Raw genomic sequence first — 12790 nt, 5'->3', positions numbered from 1 at the left:
TTTCTTGTGGCGAAATTCCAAATGGAAATCCTGCACCATCAAAGCACGCTGCATTAAAAGTGGACTGAGAGAGTGCGACGTCACCCAGGAGCAAATTTGAAGAAGAAATGACGAACCTCACAGCAGCAGTTACAGAGAGAGGGGCAACAATATTCCAATGTAAGTCAATGGGAGTAGGGGTCAGAAGGAGCTGGAAGAGCCCGACCGAACTTCCTATTTGGAATGTGGTATCTAGTGCGTTAGTTATGTCCATTTATATATACAGTCCAGAGGTGGGGACTTGCAATTCGTGACTTGGACTCGAGTCACACTTGAGTCACTATTTTTAGGACTTGAGACTTGACTTGATAAAATAGACTAAGCCTTAGGACTTGACTCGGACTTGAGGCCTGTGACTTGTGAAGACTTTTAAATCTGAATTTGTTCTGTTCTGAAACTAATGATTCGCTCTAAGATCTTGTCAAGACATTTAAAAAGGAAACGTTTCTACAACTGTTCTATAAATACTTTATAAATACTCATATATAAATATACTATGACTTTTTAAGTACTGTTTATCTTAAAATTCATATAAATTGTTTAAATCTAAGCTATATGTGGTACTTTGGTTTAAAGACCTGAAATGACTTGAAGCTCAAAGCAGACAACTTAGACTTGACTTGGACTTGCCTGTCTTTGACTTGGGACTTGACTCAGTCTTGAGGTAAAAAAATTGAGACTTACTTGAGACTTGCAAAACAACGAATTGGTCCCACCTCTGTTACAGTCTGCGGTATGTGATCAAACTTATTCAATAAATGGGTTAAATCAGACTGATAGAGCTCTACCATCAGAAACTGTCTGAAATGTATCAATAGCACATTGACCTGTGCTATTGATAAACCCTTCCAATTGATAGATTCCTAGTGATTAACCTCTCAATCATTTTTAATACACCTCATATACTGTAATTGCCCCTATTGGTTTCTTCAGACCTGTCTCCCTCCCTCTCTGACTCTACTGGGGCTCTGCTGGCTGTAAATAATTTAGTGCCATTTAAAAGCCCCAATTAACTCCCGCAGTGGGGAGTGAGGAACCCTGCTGGTCCATTCATTAGTAATAACGCCTGACATTTATGCTGCCAGACAAGATGGCCGACCAAGTGCCTATAGAGTGGGAGACTATCTCATATTTAGCACACCAGGATTGCTTCTATTTCAGGCTGTAGACTGTTGCCTATTAATCAATATTACACTCAATACAATTTTTCCATCTTTGAAATCACGATTACTTCATACAAAAACTGCAAACAAATAAGTGCGTTAGTTTCATTGTAGTTTCAATGTAGTTAGCTCCTCCCTTCAGGCAAATATACGGTTGTGTCCACCAGCAATCTGCCCAGAAGCTGCTTGGATGTCCAGTTGACAGAAATGAAATTTTCTTTTGCTTATGCTTATGTATTACTTTATACAGATATTTATGTAGCCTACACGTAGACTGTATATATAAATGGACATAGCTAACATGCTAGCTGCCATGTTCCTAATAGGAAGTTCACATGTAGGCTCTTCCGGCTCCTTCTGCTCTGCCTCCCATTAACTTACACTGGAATATTGTAGTCCCTCTCTCTGTAACTGCTGCTGTGAGCCTCGTCATTTTGGTCTTAAAATGTTCGTATTAACCCGCTCTACATGATCCCAGTCTTTTGGGTTTTTTTTTTACTTTTTGTCCATCAAAAAGATTATGTTCATAATAGAGAGCCTGGCTCCTAATTCGCTCCTGTAACCATTAGCATCGCGAGCTTCATTTGAGTGGCACTGAACACTATGGGTGACGTCATGCTCGCTTAGTCCACTTTTTTATACAGTCTATGAGCCTACAGCAAAAAGTTAACTTGTATGAGTAAAATACTTTAAAGGAGCCATATAAAGAGGGAGTATTTTATTATGGTGTATTAACTGCTAACACATTACTATTTAGATGAGCTTGTTGCCCTTTATTGTTTTGCTCTGAGTCCACCCTCCCTTTGCTGTCTGCACTATATCACAACACAAGCAGTAGGTATCCCACTAATGAAACTACTACACATTGCATTCGGTTTGTCAAGTGTGTTCACTTTTGTACACAACAACTTTTGTATATTTGTGGATAATTGTGCAGGAGCATAGATGACGTAGGTTTCTGAACTGAGCATTGGAGAGAATCTTATAACTAACCCTAATGAGGGTTTGAACAGGGCCTGGGAGAGATCACGAAATCACCCAAATATGAAATATGGATGACGTCTAATACCTCTTGAGGCAACTTTTTGATGAGGGAACAATGCTTTAACATGGTGGAAAATCTCAGAAAAAAAGAAAAAAAAGATTTTGGATAATACCCCCTCTTTAATGATGATATATGTGTGCCATAGATTATAACTATATAAAAGATAAAAGCAAAATATGTTTTCATGAATGTATTTCCAGTTCAGGTCCTGTTTTTAAATGCCATATTAGACAAGGGCGTTTGCTTTATGTTTTGCTGGGCAGAACTAGCACCCATATCGTTGAGAACAAAATAAAATTCATCATTGTTCTCTTTTTTTATGACACTATTTTTTGATTATGTAATATTGACAAACACAATTAAAATGTGAATGATTGCACAGTGCTACACTTCAGAGTCACTTATCCCTCAGTGTTTATTTTTCAAACTAATATGATGAGTGTCCTATGTGAGTACAGCTATTTGTCTCCATTAGCGCTATATTGCCTGAAAAGTTACAAAAAAGTTATAAAAGTGCTTGGTCATAAATTTGAAATGAACTTGTTTAGATTTTTATAATACCCAAGGCTCAATTGTGGCTATCCATCTCACTTTACTCCCTTAAACGACACGATTTCAGTTTTGATTTCCCTGCATAAATAACATTAGACGGTGCTTGAGATGTTTGTTTATGGTAAAATACATGCATTCAGTGAATTGTGTGGTGAGACTTGAGACTTGAATGACTTTTGTAAACTCGGTGCCCTGTCTGTGTGAATGCGTTGATGTGTGTTGGATCAGCTCAGTGAACATTGGAACTCATCAGGAACATCAGAACTCAGTGGGGTCTCTGTGGGACTCAGGATATCCCAGAGGTCCAACGGGGGGGCAAGACCAAGACTGACACACACTGTGGGTTTCCATGTGTTTCTTGGGACATAACATTGATTTAAGATGTCAGATTTTCCTTTGATTTTCAGTCTTGCTTAGCCACTTCTATCATCACTAGTTGAGGCTGAATGCTATGCTGAAGGGCGCACTAGGGATGGGCCGATATGGATTGTTTGAGCTGATACTGATATTTTGCGTTTAAAATCCATAGCAAGGCCCATTTACAAATTTACAAATAAACTTTTCTCTTTTGTAAAACTTGTTACATGTTTGTGTAAAAATGCAGTCTTATAATGCTTCTCTGTTTCCATTATGACTCATTAGTCTGTTCGAAAATAACACTCAGAGACTATAGCAACATGAAAAAAACATTGGTATTGAATATTGTTATCAAGGATCTACAGTGATACTGATACAGTTACCGATCTATTGCACATCCCTGGTGTGCATTGCAGAAAAACGAGACTAGACTCCAGGGGTAGTCAGTCAAACATGTTCAAATTTTAAAGCACATTTTATTTATTTTACAGTTAGTTAGTTTGGACAGTTAGTCCAAAACTCTGCAGCATGACTTTTAACAGGAACCAAAAGGAGAGAGCACATTACTCCAATCCTTGCATCTTTGCACTGGCTTCCTGTTAATTTTAGAATTGATTTTAAGATTTTATTGTTTGTTTTTAAAGCTTTGAATGGACTGGCACCACAGTACGTCTCGGACCTCATTCAGATTTGTACCCCCGCACGCACTCTGAGGTCCGAGGGCCAGCTCCAGCTTGTGGTGCCAAGACGAGACTTAAAACCAGGGGGGACAGGGCTTTCTCTGTGGTTGGCCCTAAGCTCTGGAAAGCTTTGTCCCTCCACATTCGATCACCCCCCACAGTGGAGTGTTTTAAGTCTCTTTTAAGACCTACTTTTATTCTCTGGCTTTTAACACTGCATAAGTTGTGTGGTCCTCTGTGTCTTTTATTTATTTTATTTATTTTTTATGTATTTTATTGGTTTTATTTTTTTTATTATTATTCTGTGAATTTGCTTTTATTTTAATTTACTGTTTTTATTATTTTAAGACTAGTATGATTATTTTGGTAGTTTATTTTATCATTTTATTATTGTTGTTATTATTATGCAGCACTTTGGAAATAAAGTGGATTGGATCGGATTTTGGTTTAGTCACATCAGGTCTAAAGCATCCATTTATTGCAATGAGCCAGTTGAATATCACTTTAGGCTATAATGTTGATTCATCCAAATGACTGAACTGAGCCAAATCAAGACTCTGGTCTAAACATGGGTAATCAAAACAAGCCTGAACAACAGAAAGAGTTCGCTTTGTCTTTCCTCTCAACATCACCTCTGAACTTAGGTAAAACATTGATAAAAGAGTCCACCCAAAAGCGAGTATGCATTGGTCCAGGCTTCAGACTACCCAACCCCACTCCCCCCCAATGCTAGAATGTGATGTGTCATGTGATCCCAATCTAATGTGTCTTATCAAGTGAGATTGAATTCAATTTTGTTCTTTTTAATCCGATTGTTTTGGTTCACAACATCAGTAATGCGTAGCACAAATGAACTCAATCCTTGGTCTCTGACTTTGAAAATGTTATACTGTAGGAGAAACAAACACCATTGTCATGTAAATTGTACTGGACACTTCTATTGTTTATTGATATTATCATAACAAAAGGAAAAGTATTACCAGTAAGTTCAATAGGGGAACCAAAGGACTGAAAATTAGACACTACTTGGTGGCATGTATAGAGACAATCACTCAGGAACTTCTGTGCACTTTTGTAATGCAAACTTAAACTCACAAACAAGGAACTGACCTCACTTTTATTTTGTTTTTAATCCAACAAAAATCAAGTGAGATGCGTGTAGTGCTTAGTCAGAGCCCGCTGTAACCTGTGCCACATTTATCATAAGTTTTTATGTTCAGAGCTACACAAATATGAGGTGGATGATCAAAGAATAAAAAGTGACCAAAAGCTATGTAGATCATTTGGAATTTTAAATAGATTTCTCACAATTTATTGTCAGTGATCAGGTATTTTCAGTATTATGAGTCTCTTGCAGTGCGTATGTTCATTATTCATAATATCACTGAGCAATAGCCTATGTGTAATAGTGTGATAGTGTTTTTTTTTTTTGTATGTTTTGAATTTATTATTACAATTTAGATTTCTGTTATTTGCTACTATAATCTATTGTTATTTGTAAAATACAGTGCCCAATTTATTTCCCTTGTGGATTAATAAAGTTTGTCTAAGCCTAAGTCTAAGTGAGCTGTACACAAGAATAGCGTGCTCCTCTCTTGCCTCTTGCACAGACTTCTCAGAGATATTTTTTCAAGTCGTACTAAACACTGAACTTGACTCATGGTGCTATATGTCAATATTGGGGATTCCTGCTAGTACTTCCTCTACTACGTCATCTGTCCCATTGTCATTTGAACACTTAAATGCACCTGCATGGGGGGGGACTGTGAAAAGTGGCCAGTTGCATGTCAGTATTGGCTTATTGATGGCAAGAGTGACTAGAGTGACCATAAGGATTAATAGGCCTAGTATTATCTTATTTAATACTAAAATTGATAAATGAGTGATTCTACTGCATTTCAGATGTTTGTGGCAGAAAAATAATGTTTGTACAAGAGTATTACAGTAACAACTCAAATCAAGTAATAAAATTTGCAGATCCAGTAAATATAGAGCATTTTATGGCATTTCAGTTTTAATTAATTTAAAGTGTCAAGTTTCAGATATCACTATGAAATATATGGAAATAGAAGTTTGAAGAAGTTTGAGGTAAAAAGATACATGCCAAAAAGTCCATAATTATGACTTTTGAATTTGAGTAATTTCACTGCCAATTAGTTATATTTTATTTTCTATTTTAAGTAACTTTTCCAGGGCAATTAAAAAGCTAGACTTAAAATTGTAATTTGAACACTGGGACTACAACAACACTCAGCTCATTAGAGCCATTTCCCTAACTGACCAGTAATTGACAAGTCGAACCATCAAACTTGTTGGCATAGCAACCAAATGTCTCCCACAAAAGCTACATTAAAGGTGCATTGTGTAACTTTTCTGGTGTAGGGCCGTCACATGCTTTTCTCTGTGGAGGTGTTATTGCTTTGTCTGGAATGTTTCACAGTATGGTATTAAACCTTTCTATCTTCATGGAAACCAAACCAGACCAAATTATAGGTAAGATCTGTGGAGAGGCAACCACAGAATTTATAATGCCTGTTTTTCTAGGTATTTTTGAGCTTTAACCCCACCTGTAATTTAATAAGTGTAAGGTTGAGCTGTATAATGTCATACTGTGTAACATTCCACTCAGAGCATATCCATAGAAACATGCACGTGATGAATCCCCCAAAAAGTTACACAGTGCACCTTTAACAATGACATAGTTACAAGAACAACAAAAGGTGTCAATGCGAAATATTAGATCATTACAATATTATACATTTACTGATGTATCTCCCTCCTTGGCATGAAGTTTGTTTTTTGTAAGTAGCTACTGTCTTCTTTTCCATTTGGTGTTAGCAACATCATTATTCTTGTCTCAGACCGTGCAGTGGGATCCATCCGCAGTCCATTTGAATTTGGGTGCAAAACCAATCAGCCATTTTGAAAACCGTAATCATTGTGCCATGCAAAAATAATGTGCTCCTTTGAAATGAGCTGGCGGTTCCTCCATTAGTCCATCTTCACTCCTGTCTCTCTTATTGAATAATTACTGCTTTAGGCTGCGCTGATGGACTAGATGAACAACACAACTCAGATCATGACTGAGTTTACAATATATCTGCTGTTAGACTTATGAAAGATAAGAGCACTCAACATGACAGTGGGACCATTTGGATATCTGTCTGAAATCTGAGTATGTTTGTAGTACTCTTCAATGTATGAATGGATGGGATAGTGAATGCTAAAATGTTTGGCTGAAAGATTAAATGCACTTGAATTTATTTTTTGTAAAAGTATTGAAAATTCAATACTATGATACTAAAACTAGTACTGAAAACAAGATACAAGATTTCAGATTAGGGTTAATTCACAGGACAAAATGAAACTTTCCTGAATAGCTTTAGAATCTGAGTATTCACACCTACAGGCTTTAGTCTGATTAAAAAGGACTGGACTTTGGTTCCCATGAAAGTTCAGATTTTATTTCAGGTGTGAATGAAGACAAGCAAACTCTGATTCAGACTAAACAAATTTTCCATACATTTTTGTGATAGACTTTTCAAAAATTTCAAATACTAAAAGATCAAGTTCAAGACAACTAATATCCATAACGCTGTTATGCATATTTTAATAATTAAGTGGTTTATAAAGTAGGGCCCAACCGATATGGATTATTTTGGATCCAGTATGATCCCAATAAAACAGCCAATAGCTTATAGCAGCTAAGTGCTAACCAATGAGAGAGAACAAACAGTAACTTCAAAACCAAAGCATTTGCAATACTCACCTCTCTTACAGGCACCTCTCAGATCACAAGTCTTCACAAATAAGTGTCCTTTTAATCCTGACTCAAAATGATTGTCCATAAAAAGAATATAATCCAGCATGTTGACAACAGATGCGTGTGTCCTCTGTCTGTGGGACAATCCTTTGTATCCGCATTTGCGCTTTGATAAAAACATGCCTGCTGCATGTTTTTTTGCTGCTGGCCTAAACTGATCTGAAGTTAACTTTTATTTATTCTCAGTATCGTATATCAGACACAAGAGCATTTAAAGCCAGTGAATTACTCCTGATAAATAGTGATGCCGTTTCATATATTAGGACATCTCTCTAGCTCTCCGTAAATAGGATTAAATGGACTTAATATAGAGAGTTTAAACTTTATAACAAGGTGTAACCTGCTCACATGGACTATCGGCACATATTGGCTAGATTTAGGCCGATATGTCTAAAATATCAGCCAGCCGATATATATCTGTCAGGCCCTATTATCAAGTTTCAGAAACAGATTTTATATCAAATTTTAACTCTTGTGGTTATTAGTTACCACATAGCTGATTAGCCCTAAGTAAGCTTTCAACCTTTTAATATTATAAAAATGAATAGAAAATTTACTTCTGGTCCTGGGGAATGGGCGGTCACTGTCTTACTGTCTTAATATTACCATATCTGTCTGAAAAATCACAATTATATTTTCCCAGAATTGTTGAGCCTTGGATTTTTGCAGTTGGTGTCAGGCCGGTGGTCTGTCCTCCGTCTGTTCTCACTACATGCTCAAGGCTTGCTTCACACGTGTTACAAAGGCTCACACCAACAAAGCTGCTTCAGTTTCATACTTGTGTTTCATTAGAAACCTGTGACTTTTGAATTCAGGACGCCCAGTCCTCTACCATCTCGGTCACTCACAGTTGAGAACATTTTATTCTCTCCATTGTTCTCTGTCCAAAACCTTTTCGTTTTTAGGAAAACCAATTTTTCTTTCATTGAAAAATAACCTTGATTGATTTGATTATTGTGTCTTTTGGAATGAACAACCTTCCACAGTTTGGTCACATTTTGTTTTTGGTTACTGTACTAGTATTGTTAGTTGGTTGTAATGTTATAATGTTTATTTTATTATATATAAACATTTTCGCTGCTAAGCTGTGTACATTGTGTTTAAATCACATTGTTTATTTGTCCTTTTTTGGACATTGTTGTGCACTCTATGTATATGTGCAGCTTTGTGGTCAAAATTGTATAAACATGAGTGTGCCCTAGCTCTAGTGGACACTGTGGCCAATTCCAGGCTGCAGGGGCGGAGTTAGAAATCTGGATATGTGTTAGACCAATCACACTGTTCCTTATCTCTCCAGACCCACTGTCACTTTTTTAAATCCCCCAAATACTGCCCAGGTTAGCAGCCTTGTTTGAAATGATTGTAAGAGGAGTTTTAGATGTTTAAATCTGTCTAACTTATTCCCAGGATAGGGTCCTGGGAGTTTAGAGCTGTTTCGAGTTGGATTAGTGGCCACTCATTGGTACAAAAACATCCTTCCTGCCCAGAAAGGATTTTTCCAAAAGAGTGCAATGTAATAACAGACTGCTTAAGTTCAGCTGGCAGAGCACCTATAGCTTTCAAAATGATCAAAATTTATGTCCTTTTTTACCTATTTTCATCTGGTATATTCACATTTATGGTATTCACATGTCTAAATTTTGTGGGAACTTGTGTAACTTGAGAAAAGCTTTAGAACTGCTTTTTAATATAGAAAAGTGAAGCAAGCTAGACCACCCTTGGACAGCCCATTACCTCTCATCTCTCTCCTCACTCACATGGCTCTTTCTTAGTTTGAGTTTGGAAGTGATATTTTATAATTAGATGAGTATGAGTAACAGTCTGATTGTCACAAAGTTTCCTTTTACAACAAACTTTCTGAGGGGAAAAAGTTGGCTAGTTAATGCAATGGACAAGTTTTTGAGTCATCTAGCTTTAGGGCTACTGAAACATTTGTCAATCCCATCACATTAGCCTCTTTCTGACCTTCATCAGTGGGGAATCCTGGTACTGCTTCCTCTGCATCATAGTTCCCTGCAATAGTCTAGAAATGTGAAAAAACATCAATAAAACACATTAGCAGATCCACAGCATCTTTAGTGTGTTACGTAAGTCTGCCTCATGCTTGTATTGGTTTATTGATGGGAGTATACAGAGTGAAAGAAAAGTGGTATGACGTGATGGAGTCAATTCTAATGCCTAGTGATGCTGGTTATGTTTCAAAAGCTTTACATTCAGTTTTCAGTATCTTTTACCAAATTTATTCTGATGAATCTGATTTAAATGCCTCAGTTATTTTTTGTTTATATTCCATATGTGTTCATTCATTTCAATACTTAAATTGAAAACTAAAATGAAAAAGTTTGAGGGGCTATGTTCATGTTGGTCACCCTTCCTGTGGCACCACCATTCCAGTTTAACAAATATCTATCTTTATTCATCAGACAAAAAGTAGTATATGTATTGCTACCATCTGGAAAGCATGGGTTTATGAAGATGAATGGTGTTTTAATTTTGTTGTCATATTCCCACAGCGGTAAAAGTTTTGTTGTGCATGACGGTAGATTTAGTTTATTTTGTCCTCTTTTGTCTCATGTACAGGGTTTCTTGAAGAGTGAGCGTGTGTCTCGGATGGTCCAAAGCGGAGGATGCTCGGCCAATGACTTCAGGGAGGTTTTTAAGAAGAACATTGAGCGCCGTGTCCGCAGCCTGCCTGAGATCGACGGTTTGAGCAAAGAGACCGTGCTGAGCTCCTGGATCGCCAAGTATGACGCCATCTACAGGGGGGACGAGGAGCTGCGGCGTGGGCCTCAGAGGGCTCATCTCAGTGCAGTGTCTGAGCTCATCCTCAGTAAAGAGCAGCTCTATGAGATGTTTCAGCAAATCCTCGGCATCAGGAAGTTTGAACATCAGCTGCTCTACAATGCCTGTCAGGTGAGCAGCTTTGCCATGTTTACAGCACATGTGATGAATGCAACGCTCAGCTTAACAACAATAAGAACCAGTACATTATAATTCTTTATCAAAACTGTTAGTTTGACTGCATTTGCCAGATTGCATTTAAAGCTTCATTATGTAACTTTTTGGTAAAGTTTCCACCACCTGCTTGTTTCTGTAGAGATGTTATTATGTTGCCTGGGATGTTTTATATACTTGACACAACAGCTGAAGCAATAATCTGTGTTACATGTCAGATCTGTCAAGAGGTGACCACTTACTGCAAGAATAAATGTTTTTCAAAGCATTTTTTGGCAATTAAAATACTCATAATTGAATAAATGTGAAATAGGCATTTTAATGTGGTACTGTGGAACATTACAAGCAAAGCAATAGCATCTCCTCAGAGACACGCAGGTTGTGGAACCCCCAAAAGAAAAGTTGCACTTTTAACTTCACTGCTCAGTGTTTTTCTATATCCCCCAATTTACAAACCACTAAAGGGGGATGCGTGTATTTAAGTTTATCTAACCAGCACTGTTTAGCACTCACAAACCTGCTCTTGCTGTGACCCTGCCTGTGATTAACAGTAGTATAAAATAGATTAGAAAGATAGATCCTTAGATAAATCTTGTAATTCTGTTTCTAGTTTAACATTTCCTTGGCCTCAAAATGGACAGTGAAAGGCTGCCTTGTACCATCCATGATTATGTAAACTCTGTTTCTTTTGGTTTCATAACTGCTTTTTCTGAGGCACAGTGGTTCGTGTAATTTGATTGGCACCTCCTGTTAACTTGATCTCTCAAAGAGACGCTGTGTGGCATCAGAAAGCTCCATCTGTGCCCACACGGAGACATTTTAATATGTACTGTTTACTTTCAGATATGTGAGCAGTCCAATCCGATGTTGGACATGTGCTGTATGCATACAGTGAATGTGTTTCACAGCCGATGTAAAGATATTGTGCCTGTGGGCAAAATGTGTCCATTACCACTATGGCAGCCAGACAGGTCCAGCGCCCAGGGACCCATATCACACTTCGTGTAGTACCAAAACACAGATAGAACATGCAAAGTACACATGAGACGACAGTGGCTCAGGTGGTTAGAGATCTTCCCTAGGGTACCTGCGACTTCGGAGTGAATATACATTAATAATACAATGTAAAGCATATTTGAGTAGGACTGCAGGCTGCAAAATATGTTGCAAAAGTATTGATATTGCCTGATGCAATAATCAATATTGCAACAAACTAAATACATCAAAATAACAATACAATTTTTCAACTGACAGATTTTTTTTTCTGTTTTTAAATGAACTCATTACCAAGTCCTAAATTAGCTTTGATTAGCCATAAGTATTCCATATAATTAAAAGTAATGAGAAGAGCTCATACTGCAGGCTGTACAGTCAGGTGTTGTTGGCAGAGGGTTAATTGTGTTGGGAGTTTATTTTTTGTCAATGTTGGAATAGAATAGTTATATGAAAATTTACAATGTATAAAGTTTATTTGAAATCTTGTTGACCCTATTCAAATGTGCAAATCAACCAGCTGTCTATTTTCATAACCTTTTCCCCTTTTCATTTTTATTGCTTATTTTCTACACTACACCTAAACCATTTGTGTTTATGATGCAATGTGGTGTAGTATGTCTCTTTCATTTCACTTTAGATCAAAACCAGATGAGATTTTGATACAGACATTCCACGCGGTATCGTTAACCTTGAGCGGTGTTGTGGGCGGATCTAGACTTTAAATTGACACCTGTGCTCCATCAGTAAACATCACGCTATAGTCAGCAGCCTTTTCCTCAGTGACAGGCAGATTTGTTAAGCGCACATTACATAGCCACACTGAATACAGATAAATATGCGTATATGATTAAAGCCTTAAATCAGTGGTAGAACTGTGTCGGGTCACTCATGAATGTTTAATATAGGTATAAACTCTGATGTGATCAATATTGAATTCCTGTCAAAGTTACGGGCAAAGAAGGTCAATCCATTTAAATCTCTGAGCGAAAAAGCCTTAGGGTAGACATGCCCGCTGCATTGCTTCATTCAGTTTTATGAAAGCGTTTATGGTGATAAATGTTTGTTTATCGTTTAGGTAATTCAATAAATGATAAAAATCTATTTTGAAAAATTCTGTAATACATTATACAGACTACAGTGTTGTTGTTTTCTATAGGAGGCATAACAAACACTGAATATA

The 12790-nt window shown here is 37.2% G+C and overlaps 1 protein-coding gene across 1 annotated transcript in view; it reads left to right on the top strand.

The window, feature by feature from the left end:
* Positions 1-12790, top strand: part of cadps2 (Ca++-dependent secretion activator 2) — a 249958-nt gene that overhangs the window by 100355 nt on the left and 136813 nt on the right. The window contains 1 exon segment of the mRNA XM_055155697.1: positions 10240-10572. Coding sequence (XP_055011672.1) covers positions 10240-10572 — 333 coding nt within the window.

Source organism: Boleophthalmus pectinirostris, unplaced genomic scaffold (genome assembly GCF_026225935.1).
Source record: "Boleophthalmus pectinirostris isolate CB_2022bp ecotype Guang Dong unplaced genomic scaffold, ASM2622593v1 HiC_scaffold_2, whole genome shotgun sequence".
NCBI lineage: Eukaryota > Metazoa > Chordata > Actinopteri > Gobiiformes > Gobiidae > Boleophthalmus > Boleophthalmus pectinirostris.
This window is presented reverse-complemented; position numbering and strand designations above follow the sequence as displayed.